The sequence below is a fragment of the Xenia sp. Carnegie-2017 genome, unplaced genomic scaffold, assembly GCF_021976095.1.
Source record: "Xenia sp. Carnegie-2017 unplaced genomic scaffold, XeniaSp_v1 HiC_scaffold_13, whole genome shotgun sequence".
NCBI lineage: Eukaryota > Metazoa > Cnidaria > Anthozoa > Malacalcyonacea > Xeniidae > Xenia > Xenia sp. Carnegie-2017.
The window spans coordinates 10,664,674-10,682,596 of record NW_025813436.1 but is presented as its reverse complement, the minus strand read 5'-3'; the positions used below and the strand labels follow the sequence as shown (position 1 = coordinate 10,682,596).

Here is a 17,923-nt window from a genome sequence, read left to right as displayed (position 1 = left end):
TATGTCAAGTAAATTTGAGGTAATCAACGTTTTCAGCCAGTAATATTTGTGACAAACTTCAATTACTATTGTGTTGCATTGATTTTAACTACGTATCTCGTTTTATAACACGAGTCACAGACATGCCCGTTTTCCAAAAATGCTGTCCAAAGTCTTTCAAGCCACTTTTTTAATGCTTCACTTAAATCGGCGGAAAGATTAAAGACGGCCATAAGACGAATTATAAACGTCCAGGAGATTTTTGCGTTTTTCGTCTTCACAAAGGATAAAAGTGTTATCTCGTCTTGATCAATTGATTGAAGACTGAAAGTAATGGTATAAATGATATAATGGATAATCGCAGAATAAATACTGAAAGTTAATGTGATATTAAATGCGTACAACGCAGAATAGCTAACATTTTTGTAACCAAAAAGACGCAGCCCTACCAATGCAAAGTCCAGCCTCGTATTCGGTGGCCAATTATTTAGGCTATTTACTGATACAAAGAGCGCATACTGTACTGTCATCACGAAATATTGATCACACGCGGATTTTAACGGCAAATAATCTCATATCCTGACTCAAAATTTACTTGCTTCTTTTTGGAAACTTGGAATTTCTCAACATGTTTGATAATGAAATGAGCAGGAAAGATAATATTTTTCGACAATGCAAAAAAAAGAACACATGTTCCGTGATTTTTCATTTAATGGGCATTTTAATTTCAACAATAAGTCAATAATTACAGCATTTTATATATCTGAGCCGTTTATGTAGCGCGATTTTTGTGGATTGTCCAAGGATGAATGGAATGATACACAATCACAAGTATATATGTAATAGCTTTGAGAGCTGAATCATGCAATAAAGCAATATCTTAACAAGCATTTTCCGGTCAAATTTTTGTGCCGCTTCTACAAGTTGCCTAGTTGTGAATTGCCCACAAAAGCTTGTTCTCATTGCAGTCACATGAAAAGTTAAGAAGTCTATAAAGCTAACACACGAGATTTAGAGATGTCACAGCGTTCTTAGTATGGGTAAGTAGTGTGGTGAATACAGAACATACCATGTTTTCTGATGCTAAGCGATGATTATCGAGTCTACAAATATTAGTGAACTTTTTAACAAGGACTCTTAGAATTTCCTAAGCTTATCTATTATCACATAATAACGTATAAATTATCACAGCTGTCTAACATAAACATCACTGAGAATTGTATTTTTAACGCATCATAGTCACCTGCACCAATGATTATTCTATCAGTAATTTATAGTAGAGTTTAGGTCTAATACTAATTTAGTGATAACTAATCGTTTGTAAAAATTTCTCTCAATTCTTAGTTTTCTACATCATCCTAGTCAGCGGGCTGGCAATTGTTTTCGGTTTTGCATTGATAGTCGTGTTAGTGTTGTCCTTAAAGCTGAAAAAGGAAAATGAAAAACAAATGATCGTAAGGGAGGAATCGTTTACTCCACACGAGAAATTGAACATATTCTCGACCGAGTTTCAAGATGCTAATGATGACGTGTTTGATGAAGACGAAAGCTTAGCACAAACAGTCTCTTTTGCTTTATATCACAACAAAGAAGAGAATGTATTACTTTTGGATGTATGGCTCGTCCTTAACACCCCTCCGGAATTCACACAAGGTTTCATTGAAGCGCAAATATTTCCATCTGATTTTGAGACGGGACAATTCATCACGAAAGTGCGCGAATGTATTGATAATTGTGTTGTCTACAACGAAAGTTTTTGCTTTACGGGCATCACCCATGAAATGCTTTCTCAAATTTACTTAAAACTCTTTCTTTACAAAATGGAATGCGACATCCTTCCAAGGTGTGTTGGTCATGATGTTTTCGCGCTAAAAGAAGTACAATGGAAACGGTTTGGGAAAACACAATTGAAACGACAATTACAACATGTAAGTTTTAAACTGTATCTTTAATTAATTACTGAATCAACTGTGACATATTTTGTTATTTTGTCTCCGGATGAGACGGTATATCAAAATACGCATGTTGCTTTTCCGTTTGACACCGTCATTAGCGTTAATACCGGCAAATATCACGCACAATTTAACTTAAAATGTCATGGGTTAAAGAGTAGTAAAAATAGAAAGGCCTCTTTATTCAAGTTTAAGAGTTGCTTTTTTAATAAACCACATCTCTCGGTTGTATAGTAGACTATGAACCGACAAGTTACTACTCATTGGGAGAAGCACTAACGCAGATAACTTTACTTGTATTCACTTTTCAGCATGAAAAGTGCGACGCTTCATTCTCACCTCAAATATACACGATCATGGAGGAGTCTCCCAGTTCCTCGCCTTCGCGGGCTCACAAAGGAGAACTGTACATTTCTCTACGCTATCAAAAAAGCTGTGGTCGAATCAGCGTGGTTGTCATGAAGGCAGAGAACATACCGAGAGGAAACATTTTGCAGAATGGTAAGAAAATTTCATGGTCTTTGTTTGCAGCAGAGAAACAGTTTTAACATTCGCTAGAAATCACGATACTTTCCGCTTTTCTTTAAAGATACATTTGTTAAAGTGAAACTTCTTTATGATGGTAATGTGCTAGAGAAGAAACAAACCAGGACACAAAAACGTACAAATGCCAGTCCATGCTGGAACGAACCATTTGTTTTTAACATCGATGAAGACAAAGGCCTCAACAACTACGAGCTTGTATTTTTATTGCGCAGGCGCGATCTTTTCACGCCCCAATCAACGATAGGTATTGTGCGTATAGGTGCCCAAGTTGGCGGTGCAGGTCAATCACATTGGTACGCTATGTTAGCGAAGGGAAACCTCATGACGCAAGTAGCAAGACGACACAAAATAAAATAACAAAAGCTCGATACTTGACTGCATTAACGAAATATGATTTCCTATTCTCGAGTAGCATACGAAATATATAGTACATTTATTTTATAACGTAGAGCAATACTAAATAAGTCTTCATAAAAACAGCTACTACTTTTTTTCTATACAGATTAAAAGAGAACATGTCGCCCATATGGCCAATTCACACGGTAAAGATCCTGGCGATTTAGGCGTTTATCGTCCATAAGGGTGGTAACCCCTAGAAGCACCAGCACGGGTATCATACATATTAGCAGGATAACCAGCAAGGTCCCCCCCTCCATTTGTAGCAGCTCCGCCACCGTAAGGTGTCGTTGATATTGCATTGGCACTAGCTGCGCCTCCTATATAACCTGGGTCAGAAAGACCTCCCCTTGTTGGTCCATATTGAGATGCCTCTTGCGGATAACTTCCTAAACCTGTACAGGGGGGGAACCCCATAAAAAATTTAAGAAATAGTTAAAGATTTATAATTGAAGTTTTCCACGGGAAAGAGGAGAATGACAAATATTACAAAACCTACCGTAAGCACCATAGCCAGATCCAAAGTCTGCCGCCACAGTTTCAGTCTTTATAGGATGGCCTGCAGGCGATTGAGAAGATAAGGATTGAGGCATACCTTGAAGTTCACTGTATCGACCAGGTCCGGGACCATACCCAGTCACTGAAGCACCAGCTCCAGTAGCATACCCAGTCATTGAAGTACCATAAGCTGAAAATTTGGTTATTAAAATTGGCGAGTTTACTTGATGACTTTGAAATGAATACAATTTTAGTAAATATCGGATGAAAGTGAGTAGATTTTCAAATCAAGCACGATTTGAACAACATTTTTGAAATACCCTTATCATCCAGCTTCCTTTGCGCCAAAACTGAAAACTATAGTCACACGGTGTACTGTGACTATGTAACGCCAATTGGCTCAAAACGTTTAGATGAACTGGTGGAAGTTACACTATTTTTTTAATGATAAAGAACTACATTTTTTCTTCCCACCTCCATAGGCTTGAGCAGCAGTTGGATCCTGTGACAATACACCCACATTTCGGTCAGCATACGAGGCAGGAATAGCTGAGACAGCACCGGCTGAAACTACGTTGATGCAAGTAACATTTAACAAAATTATGATAACATTCGCCCGAATGATGTAACTTACCATATTGAGAGTATTGAGAAGCTGGTACCGATGAACCAGGTATACCATACGAACTTGCTTGAGCAGGCTGACCACCATAACCAGCCCCATACACAGCACGAGCATCAGCACCACCACCATATCCTCCCATACCATAGCCTGCATAAGAAGGATTTTGATTCTATTAGTTTGGTCAAACAAATTATTGGTCTAATATATAGTCAATGCATATGTAACAATTGGCAATCATAATAAATTCAATGATGAACTTATATGATAGATGCCAATGGTAATTCATTTTTTGCCAACATTGACACTATAGTTATCATTCATGTTTCATAACTAAGTAACACTAGTGGCATTAATGTATGTTTACAGACTAATGTACGTAGGTATGAGCCGTTATTTTCACTAAGAACTCACTTTGGGCATACGGACTTTGAATTGGAGCCATAGCACGATTCATACCACCACCATTTGATCCAATCACGGACAAGCTACGACTATCTCTAGGTTCAGCCTTCTTTGCCTCCACCTTTAGAAAAAGTAATAAAGTAAATATAAACAAGGCAGAAAAGAAAACATTACGTACTTTCTTTATAAATTTCTGTGCATCATTACGTTAGCCATCTACTTACTATAAATAATAACATTTTGCTGTAAATTCAAACAATATACTACAGCCAAGACTAATTACTTCGATTACAAAGGGAAGGCAAAATTTAGTAGTTTTCTAAATGACTATTAAAACTATGAACTACACCGTTTTTCCATTGATTTGGTGAAAGCGTATTGCACAAATCTTCGTCACCGGTTCTTCCGTATGAAATCCAACAAATCCGAATCCTTAGATACAACCAAAACACCATAACGTTCAACAAATGCCAGCAAAACTTCAGTGGTTAACCATCTCTCAGCAAAATGCTTTCACCAACACACGCGCATTTGTTTTTATAAAATTTGTCGCAGTTGTGTTTGTTAAAACACTTATTGAATTTTTTTGATTTTTTTTCCTTAGCTCACCTATAGTAGCCTAGTACTTTAATGTAAAATACAGACAGACTATAAAAGTTTCTAGCCTATAGTAGCCTAATCTTAAAATAAAATAGCTTATGTAATAAACATGCCATATTTCAACTACAATAGTGAAAATATTTCAATAAAACACTTTTTGAGGATTTTTATCAATTTGTGAAAAAATGCTGGGCAGTATAATTTATAGTTAACCAGAGAAGCATAGCTAGAAAGGATATTTTCAAGACTAAATCTATAATATATAAAAACATGTGTAGGTATTAGTTAAACTTAAACTACAAGAACCGAAATACAATAGTATACAAATAAATAGAATAATTTTATTCGATGTCTGTCAACAATTGCAAACACAGTAATGCATCAAGGTCTAATTATCCACCTGTGATAATGAGTGCTAATCATTGAACTAAATATAACCAGAAGGCTCCCTTCAACCGGGTCATTTGAAGCTAAAGTCGGCAGTATTGTCCCCAGTCTCTCCAAGCATGTGATAAACATGACCAAAATAAAAAATTCGGTGTTTTTGAAAAAAAAATAATGTGAAAAAACTGAAAATAAATGGCAATAAATCATTCCAGAAAGATGTAAAATGTCCGACTCATTTATAGTAAAACTTGTAGGATAATACATCATTAAAACAATTGTTTTTGTGAAAAAAAAAACTCAACAAAAAATGACAAATGCGGACATTTAACATTTTACAAAGCTGCTGATGATTGTGTTGACATTTCTTAAAAACATACTTAACCATTAATGAGACTGACACAATAACAAAATCGAAGAGCATCTGAACACAAACATATCTATGTTTTAAAGTGTCATTTACAAAAAACATCTTAGTTTCTTCTCACTTGGCACTTATGAATCCAAGCACAAACCTTAGCTTTTTGTAAGTTTCCTGTGTAAAAAATATTTGTACGACAGGAAACTTAAATTTCCTATCTTAATAACACAGGAAAAGGCTGTGAAGCAGAAAAAATCTGGTTATTTTCTTTCCTTTAGCTTTGCCAAAATTCTCTTTGACATGTTGTTTATTGTCTTTCTTTGTTTTGTTTACAATCAGTCAATCATGTCTTGTGAATTGGTTGTGAAGCTGAACTAGAGAGATTTGACATGCGTGTCTGGTAGTCAGATCACAAAAAGGTTCACTTAAATTTGTGTTACCAATACACCGTATCTCAGGAGGCAACCCTCCAGTTATATTTAGTTCAATTGTGCTAAGATGTTGGTGTGAAGAAAGACACACAACTGTTTTGATTAAAAACATCACGGTTTATCCAGTTGAAAACCTTCACGTGAAACTAATTCCCCTGTAGGTAATAATAAATAAGGATAATTATAACAAAAACAAATTACCTCTCATCCTTCCAGTTCTTACATCTTTCATCAGTGAAACATCAGCCACCTAGTGAGATTATCACATTCTTTATGAGACTAACTCACATGTACATACATATATACCATGCTCTAGATTTCATAAATTCACTCACAGGCCCAAATGACTGGAAAAAAAATTTTAAGTCCTCTTCAGAAGTTCCTTGAGCAACACCACCAATGAATATTTTAAAACTTCGACTTCCTGTTGTTCTTGGAATAGGCATCTAGGCAAAAGAGAGAAATGATGTGTAGTCTGAGAGCACGACTGGATGAAAACAGGTTATCTCTTACCGGCAAACTTCCTGGTGTTCGAGGAACAGCTGGCTTTGGATCAATCTAATTTTAAAAAACACAAATACATCCATATGCTAAACATACATTCAAATACTCTTGCAACTTTTCTTTTACTTTAAAACCACAAATTGATGTTTAAAAATGCTACCTCTTTGTTGTCAAGGTAATGCGGACGACTATCAATGACTTTTTGAACACAACTTGGATCATGAAATGTCACAAAACCAAATCCCCTGTAAATATTTACAATCGTCAGTGAAAGATATAAAAGATGCACACACAAAGGGGTATTTTTCTAAGGGTCAAGCAAAGTTAAGTACCAAAGCTGTAAACTGCAAGTAAGGAAAGCAAAATATGTATGAAAGAAGGAATGCTATGTAAAATTGGGAACAGGTGTACGTGTTAAAAAATGTAAAAGGAGTGTTTGCGTTTTATATTCAGCGATAAAATACATATGTTAAAAGAGTAGTTAACATTTTGCTAACATATAGTTCATTTGCACATTTAACTATTGATGTATTTGACAGTTGAACTTCGAAAGCGCTAAAAAAATTCCATCTTTGGGTAAGGAACTTTTTATAAAAAATGACCTTTCCATATTTGGTAGTGAAAGAACAATTTGGATTGTTTTGAAAGGGTCCTTATATGTCAATGTTCTTAAGATGTAAATCTATATCTATTCTAATAATTATGCAAATTGCAACTTTCTGCAAATTATATGAAAATATACCAGCATTGTTCATTGATATCAAGCACTTTTTCATCAAAAAACTCCACTGAATACGAACCTCAATTTACACAAAATAATTTGTTGTTTAGACATTTGAAGTAGCCTATGTTTACCGAGATCTCTCAATCCTTGGATCATCTTGGTCCTTTGCTTTCATTATAACACAATCTCCAATGGAACCAAATTTTGAGAAGTAGGTTTCTAGTCCCTCTGGAAAGATCAGTTATGATAAAATCAATAATTGATTGTGAATATTGTAGTAATATTCAAGCAAATCGTCACAGACGAAGCATATTTGATATTAACCTTTCGTTGTTTCATAACTTAGACCGCCAACAAATATTTTTCTATATAAAAAATAAAAAAGTTGAACGTATTTATTTTTGGCTTCTAAGCGATGTTCTTTCTCCTTTTTAATACATGTACACTTAGTCCCTTCCTCCAGAATTTTTTATCATACCAACCCATTTTCGTCTCCTCGAGGCATTTTAGCAAAAGTTGGAAAGAAAATATATTCGGCCTCGTGTCTTCTATGGCACCTTACTCACAACTCAAGATGGCGACAGTTGTATTACGCAATAATGCTAATTAACGACCTCGTTGTATGATGGGAATTATGCGCGGCACAAGGACGTCTGGGGCATATTAACGTTACCATACAATACCAATACTTGTATCAACTACAGTACCAACATAACCAACCAATGATATGGCCAACCCATCCTCTACATTACAATGGCTATAACAGAGGGAGTTTATTCTAAATATGATACTTCGTAAATGTTCCGATAAACGCCCCCATTAAAAACTCTTATGTAAAAACCCCCGCATATTTAGTCTTAGTTTTGGAATATGAATTCTGACAAGATTATACACCCTAAAGTAATAGAAATCATAAACAGTAAAGAAATAGAAATTATACGAACGCTTCTCTGTTAAATACCTTTAACTCGTATCGATTTTTCCCTCCCTACCCTCCCCAGAACCGGCAGAGTTCGTGTGAACTATGAACTGGAAAATTTTTACAGAGATGAGTTAAGAGTTGGCCTGCCCTCAGTAACTTATCTTGCCAAATTATTACTATTTCAGAAGGAAGAATAACAGAATTTGGGTGGAATAGGAATCTCCATGGTTTTTTTTATTACATTTAACAATTTGCGTCGATATTTTGAATCGTGCGCGCGAACAGCAGGGAATAGTGTATTTCGGTCAATAAATCATGTTTTGACATTATTGTTGTGTTGATTACTTTATCTTGCTTCTGGCAAGAACGTTGACAACCATGAACGTCACAATTGCGTAAACAAATGTTTTTACGTTTAATAATGATGATTCTATATTATAGTATATATATACAACGACCAATGTAAGAACAATAGCAAGACTATGCTTATTATTAAACAATGAAGTATTTTACTGTGATATTTGTAGTGTCTAACATTTAAAATGTAAACAAATCACACATATAGCAAACAAATTTGTCAACTTCTCTAACTGACCAATTTGTGGTATGTTGCTCTCCCGTCAACAATTTGCTTCCTGTGCCACGGCGACAACAATTTTGACGATAAGCAAACATACACAGGATGTATCAAAAAAAGAAAAACTGTCTATTGTAAAAAATTCAATGCCTGAGCACTATTCTAAGTCCACGGGTACACATATATGCATCTGTCAGAATGATTACAAACGACGCAGGGAATTCATCTAGACCTGGAGTGACTTTTAGAGCATTTTACTAAGCCAGTTTCTCATTTCCGACTTAACTATTATTTACACATTGGTCCTTACGCACGAGACACGATTGTCTATAGCATAGGCACGCTTTGAGGAAATGTATGTACACACCGAAAGAACGCGTCAAAAAATAGTGTTGTAATTAAACGCATGCATGTCCAACCGCTGAAATGTTTATTATTGCAAGATCTGTTCTGGAACAGTCGCTCTCTCTGATGTCACCAAAAAAGGCAAGGACCAATGGCCTCATATATGAGTGGTCTGAGGTGTTGTCATAATTTAATACATCGATGGTGTTTTCAGCAGGAGTCGCCACAAAAAAGATAAGATATGCTGTGTATATAGATATGTGATTAAATACATCTGTAATCAAATCCATGTAGATTAAAAATCTAATTATTGGAATCTTTAGTTCTATTAGATTCATATCTGTAATAATTACAGAAGAATAAAAATTTCCATTTCCCGACAAAAAATCTTTCATCAACGTGTCCACATTAGAGTCTGTCCAGCGTTAAGAAAATAAACTACAAAATTGCATTAATACTTCAGATTTTATTCTTTAGAATATCATAATCAATGGTAAAGTTATTTTGAACTTACAATATTTGACAATTTTGGCTTTTGCTCATTTTACTCAGCAATTATCCTTTATCGATGACAAATCACATTGCCAGTGTTGAGTGTTCAATACAGCACGTTTCAACAGTCGCAACACTAGCTGAAAGAAAAATTTAGCTTGTAGATTCTTGTGAAATGTCAATGTGTTGTAAGAAAAGTGGAATGCTGAGCCATAAAATCCTTTTATATTCGTTTTTACTGTGACCATCATTGGTAATTCCAGCTCGTTTTTCTTAAAGTAGAATTTTACCATTAACAAATCGTTGAAATTTGATCTGCTGATAAAACAAATGTTATTTTAGCACTCAAGTGAAGACGAGATTGCGTTTGTTCTAGTTTTTCATTGATCATTTTACGATAAGATGAAATCCGTCGGCAACAAAGTGCAAAAACTAATGTTTTACTTTTGACAGCCTCGTACAATGCATGTTGGTTATAAACTCTTACTGAATATAATTTCTTTTTTGTTATGTACAGTGTACACTATGAAGTTAGGAAATTCAAATCTGTTAAACCGATTCATTTGTGCTCTAAATTGGATCATCTATTGAGATCGTCGGTAAATTTTATTTATATATTTCAGTACATCCTGTGGTTAAGCGTACCAAGGTCAGACAATTAAAAAAAACGTGCTGTATGGAAAATAATTTTACTCCATCTTTTGTAAGTTAATGTCAAATGAACAAAATACATAAGAATGCTATTGTATTTCAATATTTTGCTGCAATTTCACATCACGTGACCAAACGCTCCTACTGCATCAACTGCTTGTATTTGAATCAAGGTAATTTATGACTTATGTTCGAAATTATGATTGGTTTTCAAAAACAACTGATGAATGCCTGGTTTCATCATGATGTAAAGCGGCTTCGAGGAGGAACCAGTTTTGTCGTACCTGGAATCTTCCATTTCATCGACGAAGCAGATCAATGCTTTGATAAACACGGAATTGAAAATTCGATTTCCTAATTGGTTTACAATTTTTTATTAGTGCTCTTCTCGAAGCACGAAAGCGTGGAAAATCCTTGAATTGTTGTTTTCGCTGATAGATGTATAAGACAGCTTTAAAAGTGCGACATTTTTTAAGCATTTTTAATTGCTTGCAAAATGTGGAGGATTCAGTAAATTGATATCTTGACGCATCGGGAATCTTCGTCTACAAAGAATCATGTTTCCACCAATAGAGTATATAAAGGAAAGGGTCACGCACCTCACGGCAGTCTACGAATTTTTAAGTCCACTCTAGTGCACTTTATATCAGCAGAAGAAAAGAGTTTTTGCGACGCAATATAGCTCAGTGGAAGTTCTTAATTTGGTCGAGAAAAATGATTTCTCTTCGGGCGGCGGTTTTTCTCTGCGCTTTAACGACGAATGTTATTGCAGGTGTGATTTTATGTTGTTTTACTAAATTTGATTAAATATGCTGTTATTGTACCATTTTATTTGTTACAGGAAATGTTTTATCAGTTTTGGAAATGTTTTCTCATTTTTGTCGCATATTTTTCCATATATATTGTTGTAGAACTTATACCACGACGTTCCATTCCGGTCATTCCGGTTCTTAACGAGAATTAAAACTACGTTCGATGAGCTATAGCGACAATCAGAGACAAATCACTTTCAATACAAAAATATTTAGCCATGCAAAAACTTATGTTGTGTTAAAAAAAAAGAGAGGAAACATTTCTGAAAGATCACGTTGACTTATAATCGATTTTATTATGCGCTATATTCACGATGTTGTTAATTTTTCTCAAAACGTTTTAAAATAAGATCAATTTAGGTTTTAAATGTTCTGAATGCAAAAATAATTTGCCATCTTGAGTGAAAGTTGCGAGTTCTTAGCAAGTCGTTTGTTAAATATTTGAGGGTTTTTTTACGTCAGTCATTATCGATCTCCTGCTGTTAAATGCTTTCTTTGATTTATCATGAGTGAATGTTACGAGTTCTTAGCAAGTCGTTTGTTAAATAATTGAGGGTTTTTTTACGTCAGTCATTATCGATCTCTTGCTGTTAAATGCTTTCTTTGATTTCCGAAATGACCTTTTGTTAATACCTTTCGATCAAAAACATGGCGTAAACATTGAAGTGCACTTTCAGCAATGTTTATTTTTACTTTTGCAGATATACTGCTCACAAACAATAATCTTGAATATCTGGAAAGACGTATTACTGAAAAGGTGAGACTAGTTCAATGAATTCTTCTCTCTATTTTTTCATGAAAAAGGACTTTTTAAAACTGCCTTTTTCTATGCAACACATGTTTCGGTGAGTTGCTAACTGTTATTTTTATCTCATTATCTCTCTAAGATTATGAAAGAAATGAAAGGATTGTTAAGTGAATGCGGCATTTGTCGACCATCACAATTTCTATACTCAACGGGACGACCTTCTTCCGTTCAGCAACTTGTAGAATCAAAGCAATACAGGATATTGAAAAAGGGTGATTCTAACAACACAAAGAATGAGAAAACCGAACAGCTCAATGTATTGACGAGAAAAAACATTAGCCATTCCATACAGCATTCAGGACCCGACCCAAATAAAGAAGACAAATCGAAGGGTAACCATTCAAACACTAAAAAAGGTGAAAACCAAAATCAACTCGACGTCTCTACAACTGGCTACTTCACCGAAACTAGGAAGCCAAAATTAGATATGAGACCTGGTGATTTTATTACAACAAAATCTACATCAAATTTGACAAATGAAGACTTTATTACAACAGAGTTACCATCAGGCTTAAGATTTGATGAATTTATGACAAAAAACTCAAACAATAACAGTAAAACGCCAGAAAAAGAGGAAGGAAAAGTAAAAAAAATAGTTTCCAATCTTGTTAACTCAACTAATACGACAATGCATTCATCGGAAAACAGCTCAAACACGAACAAAGCAAAACCGGATGAATTTTTCAATAAAAAAGTTTCCAAGTCTGTGACAAAGAGTGGACCATGGCGATTATTGGCTTATATGTTGAATAGAAAACGAGCAAAATGCGTTAATGGTAAAAAAGATTGTGTGTACATTAGCGAATGCTCCATCGATTTGAGAAGCATGCAGTCGACCTGCAAGGTATTGGTGTGATTGCCAGATTTATATTTATTTGAAGGTGAAGTCAATGTAATTTGTAACATGGTCTCATGCTTACAATTCTGTAGTGCAAGGTTGGTTATGCTGGTGATGGAAGAACTTGTGGTGAAGATTCTGATCTTGATGGTTATCCTGATGTGGAACTAAATTGTACCGATGTACGTTGTAGGAAGGTGAGACAGTGTAATTTCCATGAATTGTCGACTGTTATTCATAGAACTTTCTCACAAGATTTTTTACTCTACTGTTCTGTTCAACATTTCCATCACGTTTAAGGACAACTGTGTTGAAAGACCAAACAGTGGTCAAGAAAACGTCGATGGTGACAGTCTAGGTGATATTTGTGATCCTGACATAGATGATGATGGATTAGAAAATGAAAATGTACGTGTATACTAAGCATATGTGAAAAGGACTGTGACAAAATCTTTTATTTTTTCATGCGCATTTTGCTAGAGATTTTCCACATATATGCACGCAGGGAAATGAATTTGGACACCAACTAAAAGATTTTCCACGAAGGGCAATAACGAGTTTATTGCATAAAACAGAAATTTCTGAGTCTTTAGCTATTTTTACATGATAAATAGCCCGCACGCAGGTTAGAGTGATCAGGGAGCAAAACATTCATGCATGTCAAATTAATACCTACTGTGGCCTAACTATAATCTTTAAGCCATGAAGGGAGGACGTAGAAAGATCGAATTGTGCAGGAGGGTAGAGACATATTCATATGCGCATGATCGAATTGTGCAGGGGGGTAGAGACATATTCATATATGCATAATTGAATTGTGCAGGGGGGTGGAGACATACATATGTGCATGTTATAACTCGTAGAAAACAATGGATTTCAATAGAACTAAATACGATGCATCATGCGTTACTGAATATCCTCTCCCCCTCAGTCATCAAGCTTTATATGTCCATGGCATAAAGTACATACGAAATTGCTCTTCATATCAAGTAGTAGTTTGTAATTGCAAGTTTTGTTTCGATTAGCAGCTCTGAAATTTTGTGCACTGGAACGCACAATATATTCATACCACCATATATTTTTGCTATTTGTCTACAGGACAATTGTAAAGAGCACTCAAACCCGACACAAGACGACACCGATAGAGACGGAGTAGGAGATGCATGTGACAATTGTGTGTCAAAAAGGAACCGAGATCAAATAGACACGGATGGTAACGGCGTTGGAGATGCTTGTAGTGACGACCTTGATGGCGATGGTATTCATTCTACTCTTCTAGTATCGATCTGCTTGAATTGAATTGAATTACAGAGAAACTTCAATGAATTATGCCTGGCTTTTACGAACATTTTTGAAAAAATTTCTATGCTGTTAGCAAAATCACATAAGATAGTAGAGAAACTGGGCAGTGAAAAATCGTACGTTCACAAAATAATTTGTCATTCTTTAAATTTTTTGTAGGAATTACGTCCAATGATAACTGCCCATTTGTGAGCAATGCAAATCAGCTAGACAGTGATGGCGATGGATTTGGGAATCTTTGCGACAACTGTCCGTTTGTACAAAATCCTGATCAGGTAATCCTGCGGTCAGTTAATGTTTGTATGTCCTGATCGACCACAAAGCTTTAACAAAAAATGAACTACTTTTTTTTTATAATGCAGAGGGACAGAGATAATGATCTACGAGGAGATAAATGTGATACAGATTACGATGCGTAAGAAACTTTTCCTTTGTGTCGTGTGAATACATTAAGTCAACGCTAGATTTTATTTTTCCCGTTACATTGTAATTTACGTTTGTTGTATATGTTGCTAAAATGCTATAATTGACCTTTCCCTTTCTTTATTTGTATTTGCTAATTGGTTCCGAAAAATTACTAACCAGAATAATTTATGTTTTGAAACATTAGCGATTCAGATGGTGCTGATGACAGTGTAGATAACTGTCCTCGGGTGAACAACCCCGATCAAATTGACACTGATAAAGACGGAAGAGGTTAAGAGTATTTCTATAACATGACACTTGTAAGATGAGTAATTTGACGACAGTTTTGAAATCAAGATATTTTAATCTTCATCATGATCAGCGTATTTGACGAATGATATAAATTGATTACAGGGGATGCTTGTGATTCTGATGATGACAACGATGGTATTCCAGATGAAAATGACAATTGTAGATTAATTCCAAACGTGAACCAAACGGATAGCTACGGTAAGTAAAATATGTATGCATACAGAGTCTCATTTTTGGAAGTTCTTTATACATTGTCGATTCTATGAACATAATTTTGTTCGTTCGTGTTAAATTTATCTACATAGAGATCCAAATAAACTTGACCGGAAAACAAAACAACAAACAGTCATGAGAATCTCTATCATTTTTGTGTTGTTTTCCAAGGTTATGGGATAGGAGATATTTGCAGAGAGGATTTTGACGGTGACACTGTGGTAAACGCACAAGACAGCTGTCCAGAAAACGCAGAATTTGCAGTTGCAGATTTCAAAAAATTCCAACCGATAAATCTTGATCCAAAGGAAGAGAGTCAGATCGATCCAGTTTGGAAAGTTTTTAATGACGTAAATATATGATAAAAACAAACTTCTACTTTGGCAAATTCTTATCAGATATAATCATTCAAGGAGAAGCATGTTTTAGACCAAAATAGACTCACTCAAACATTGTAACTCGTTTCCTGTAAGAATATCTATAATATCTTTATCATTGCGTTCTAGGGAAAAGAAATTTCACAATTGGAAAACAGTGATCCAGGTTTAGCAATAGGTGAGCTTTAGCGAAGTTCACATTTTGTACTCCATTTCTTGTCGTCTAATGTTGACGATTAAAAATTCATCTCTTTCTATCATATCCTTATAAGGATACCAAGGATTTTCAGACCTTGACTACGCTGGAACGTTTTACGTGGACACGGAAAATGACAATGACTTTATTGGAATTGTGTTTGGTTACCAGAGTAGCAGCCAATTTTATGTTGTAATGTGGAAGAAGTTCGGACAGCCATATTGGGATGAGAAGCCCTTCTTAGCTTTAAGCGATACTGGTTTGACGATAAAGGTAACACGAAGTTGTTTTAGAGCTGTGTTAGTGAGCTTAATTTTACTGGCCATAGTTTTAATCAAGGTATATTATTAGATTCAATATTTTACATAAACTATACTTCTTGATTTTGACTTATAACTTCTTCAACAAAACATGTGCACCAACGTGCATCTTAAAGTCACGTGATCAGCTGCCAAAAAGTATTATATAGTAATTTTTACTTGTTCCATTAATCTCTCGCTTGCTCCAAATCGTCGTTATGTAAAAATGCAGCAACATAGGTCTCTCGCGTTTAATGTTTGTCACAACAAAAAAAATTTGTGCCATAAAAAAAATAAGGAGTTTTAATGACTATCTTGTTCTCGAAAGAAAGAAATTTTTAATGCTTCTCTTTAGGTAGTGAATTCAGCAACAGGTCCTGGCCCAGAACTTCGTAATGCTTTGTGGAGCCGTGGTCCAGTGGTCCCTGATCAGGTAGATATCATGATATTGTCCATGTAACAATTTACTTTCGTCGTAAATTGTAAATTAATTTATGGTTGTTAACAGGTCAGAGTTTTATGGAGCGACCCAAAACAAATTGGGTGGAAAGAAAGAACTTCATATCATTGGCAATTGAAGCATCGTCCTGGAATTGGTTTGATAAAGTAAGTGTGGAGTGTATGCAAATGGCGCTTCTGGATATCGGCTCCTCTTTTCCATATGTTAATATTTTATTTCAAGTTGGAGAGGCTTAGCGTACTCATATGATTTAAATTTTTGTCTATTTCAAATTCTGTTCAAACAATCTTCACGAAAAGCTTTCTTGACTGGTTAAAGCAGAAGTATTAAATTGACAGTTTTGTATTAAAGATTTGAAAAGCGGCAAAATAGCAAGTTTGACTTTCTTCTTTGCTTTAAGATTTTCGTTGTCCGGTATTTTATAGTAAAGAGTCCTTTGAAATTTTACGATAAGCCCGTGAAAAAACTTTTCTTTATTCTCAAAGGTTAAAAATATCCGATGGCAAAAAGGTGATTATAAATTCTGGTAGATTGATAGACACTACATACAAAGGAGGGCGAATAGGAGTCATGGCATTTTCTCAAGAACAAATAACGTGGTCGAATTTGGTTTGGCAATGCAAAAGAGGTAAGATCAAAAATCCTAACGAGGTAACACTTACCTACTTATAGACTTTTGATCAATAATATGATACACACAGGATTGATTATTCATACTCTGCAAATTTTGACCAAAGAATTTTTTATAGAAAAAGAACTAAAGAATTTGGCCATTGAAAATGTTTGATTCAAGTTCTTGTCGACATGTCGTGTACAATTGGATATATATGAACGCACAGGATATTCGTTGATTGCTTATACCTTTGAGAGAAGACACCGACATATAGACCAATTAAAAGCTAATAGAAGGTTATATCGCTAAACTAAGTACAACTGTTTTATCTTGACAAGCACTGGAATGCCTGCGACATTAACTTGGGAATTGGACGAACATTTATATAGAACAGAGATCGGTTGCACGAAGCACATAGAATGCAGGATTACAAAGCATTTGGTTGTATTGGGTGGGCGGTAAACTTCATCATTTGTAAATTTGATTGCCATTTAAGACGAACAGTGAAAAAGGATAATTAGCTACTGTTGTTCGTGCAACCGTCTCAGAATAATATATTGTATATTGGTAAAAATAATTCACTGAAAACAATTGCAGGTGACACTTGCGAGTGTGAAAGAAATATTTGATGTATTTTCTTTTAGATGTAACAGATTAAATGAGCTAAAACAAGAGTCATAAATTGCGTTGTGTTTTGTTTTAAATTTTGACCGATCACATTAAACCATGGATGCTTACGACCTGTTGTCCAACATATAGCTACATGCTAAAAAGAAACACAAAAAAGTTTGCAAAACCAACCTAAGCCGGAACATGTGGCTCAGGGTACGCTTCAAACTGATCAACAGTTTAATGAATACCCTCGTGGATGTATATTTATAAAAATGCCAATGCTAGAT

At 35.0% G+C, this 17,923-nt stretch overlaps 3 protein-coding genes and 1 long non-coding RNA gene across 4 annotated transcripts; 2 read left to right on the top strand and 2 right to left on the bottom strand.

Moving 5' to 3' along the window:
• The first annotated feature begins 798 nt into the window (after nt 1-798).
• Nucleotides 799-2,954, top strand: LOC124450151 (synaptotagmin-11-like). The gene is made up of 4 exons (XM_047000812.1): nt 799-1,019; nt 1,324-1,907; nt 2,243-2,432; nt 2,521-2,954. Exons 1-4 carry the CDS (start codon nt 1,016-1,018, stop codon nt 2,832-2,834), a joined length of 1,092 nt encoding a protein of 363 aa, XP_046856768.1. The 5' UTR covers nt 799-1,015; the 3' UTR covers nt 2,835-2,954.
• On the bottom strand, nt 2,849-8,029 carry LOC124450135 (RNA-binding protein Musashi homolog 2-like). Its single transcript, XM_047000811.1, has 13 exons — nt 7,885-8,029; nt 7,727-7,767; nt 7,534-7,630; nt 6,839-6,923; nt 6,688-6,732; nt 6,510-6,620; nt 6,376-6,424; nt 4,748-4,830; nt 4,408-4,519; nt 4,006-4,143; nt 3,846-3,941; nt 3,373-3,561; nt 2,849-3,268 (listed from the first exon to the last, which is right to left on the bottom strand). Exons 1-13 carry the CDS (start codon nt 7,905-7,907, stop codon nt 3,045-3,047), a joined length of 1,293 nt encoding a protein of 430 aa, XP_046856767.1. The 5' UTR covers nt 7,908-8,029; the 3' UTR covers nt 2,849-3,044.
• Nucleotides 8,030-9,531: 1,502 nt separating this feature from the next.
• Nucleotides 9,532-10,846, bottom strand: LOC124450167. Its single transcript, XR_006949894.1, has 3 exons — nt 10,674-10,846; nt 9,761-9,878; nt 9,532-9,684 (listed from the first exon to the last, which is right to left on the bottom strand). It is a non-coding gene; the product is annotated as an uncharacterized LOC124450167 (long non-coding RNA).
• Nucleotides 10,847-10,954: 108 nt separating this feature from the next.
• On the top strand, nt 10,955-17,706 carry LOC124450119 (cartilage oligomeric matrix protein-like). Its single transcript, XM_047000809.1, has 17 exons — nt 10,955-11,161; nt 11,903-11,958; nt 12,089-12,853; nt 12,940-13,044; nt 13,148-13,255; nt 13,946-14,105; nt 14,309-14,424; nt 14,512-14,564; nt 14,760-14,845; nt 14,969-15,064; nt 15,251-15,429; nt 15,586-15,634; nt 15,729-15,925; nt 16,307-16,384; nt 16,460-16,557; nt 16,897-17,039; nt 17,161-17,706. The coding sequence occupies exons 1-17, from the start codon at nt 11,104-11,106 to the stop codon at nt 17,196-17,198; spliced, it is 2,385 nt and encodes a 794-aa protein (XP_046856765.1). The 5' UTR covers nt 10,955-11,103; the 3' UTR covers nt 17,199-17,706.
• Nucleotides 17,707-17,923: the final 217 nt, after the last annotated feature.

Bases quoted from the DNA above. Each gene is read 5' to 3' on its own strand.
- LOC124450135 (XM_047000811.1), bottom strand. From the start codon at position 7,907: ATGCCTCGAGGAGACGAAAATGG. The intron at 7,631-7,726 runs GTTAATATCAAA...TGATCTTTCCAG, and splicing joins AAGTTATGAAACAACGAAAG to AGGGACTAGAAACCTACTTC. The intron at 6,621-6,687 runs GTAAGAGATAAC...TCTTTTGCCTAG, and splicing joins GAACACCAGGAAGTTTGCCG to ATGCCTATTCCAAGAACAAC.
- LOC124450151 (XM_047000812.1), top strand. The intron at 1,908-2,242 runs GTAAGTTTTAAA...TTCACTTTTCAG, and splicing joins TGAAACGACAATTACAACAT to CATGAAAAGTGCGACGCTTC. The intron at 2,433-2,520 runs GTAAGAAAATTT...TTTTCTTTAAAG, and splicing joins AGGAAACATTTTGCAGAATG to ATACATTTGTTAAAGTGAAA.
- LOC124450119 (XM_047000809.1), top strand. From the start codon at position 11,104: ATGATTTCTCTTCGGGCGGCGGTTTTTCTCTGCGCTTTAACGACGAAT. The intron at 13,256-13,945 runs GTACGTGTATAC...ATTTGTCTACAG, and splicing joins ATGGATTAGAAAATGAAAAT to GACAATTGTAAAGAGCACTC. The intron at 15,430-15,585 runs GTAAATATATGA...ATTGCGTTCTAG, and splicing joins TTTGGAAAGTTTTTAATGAC to GGAAAAGAAATTTCACAATT.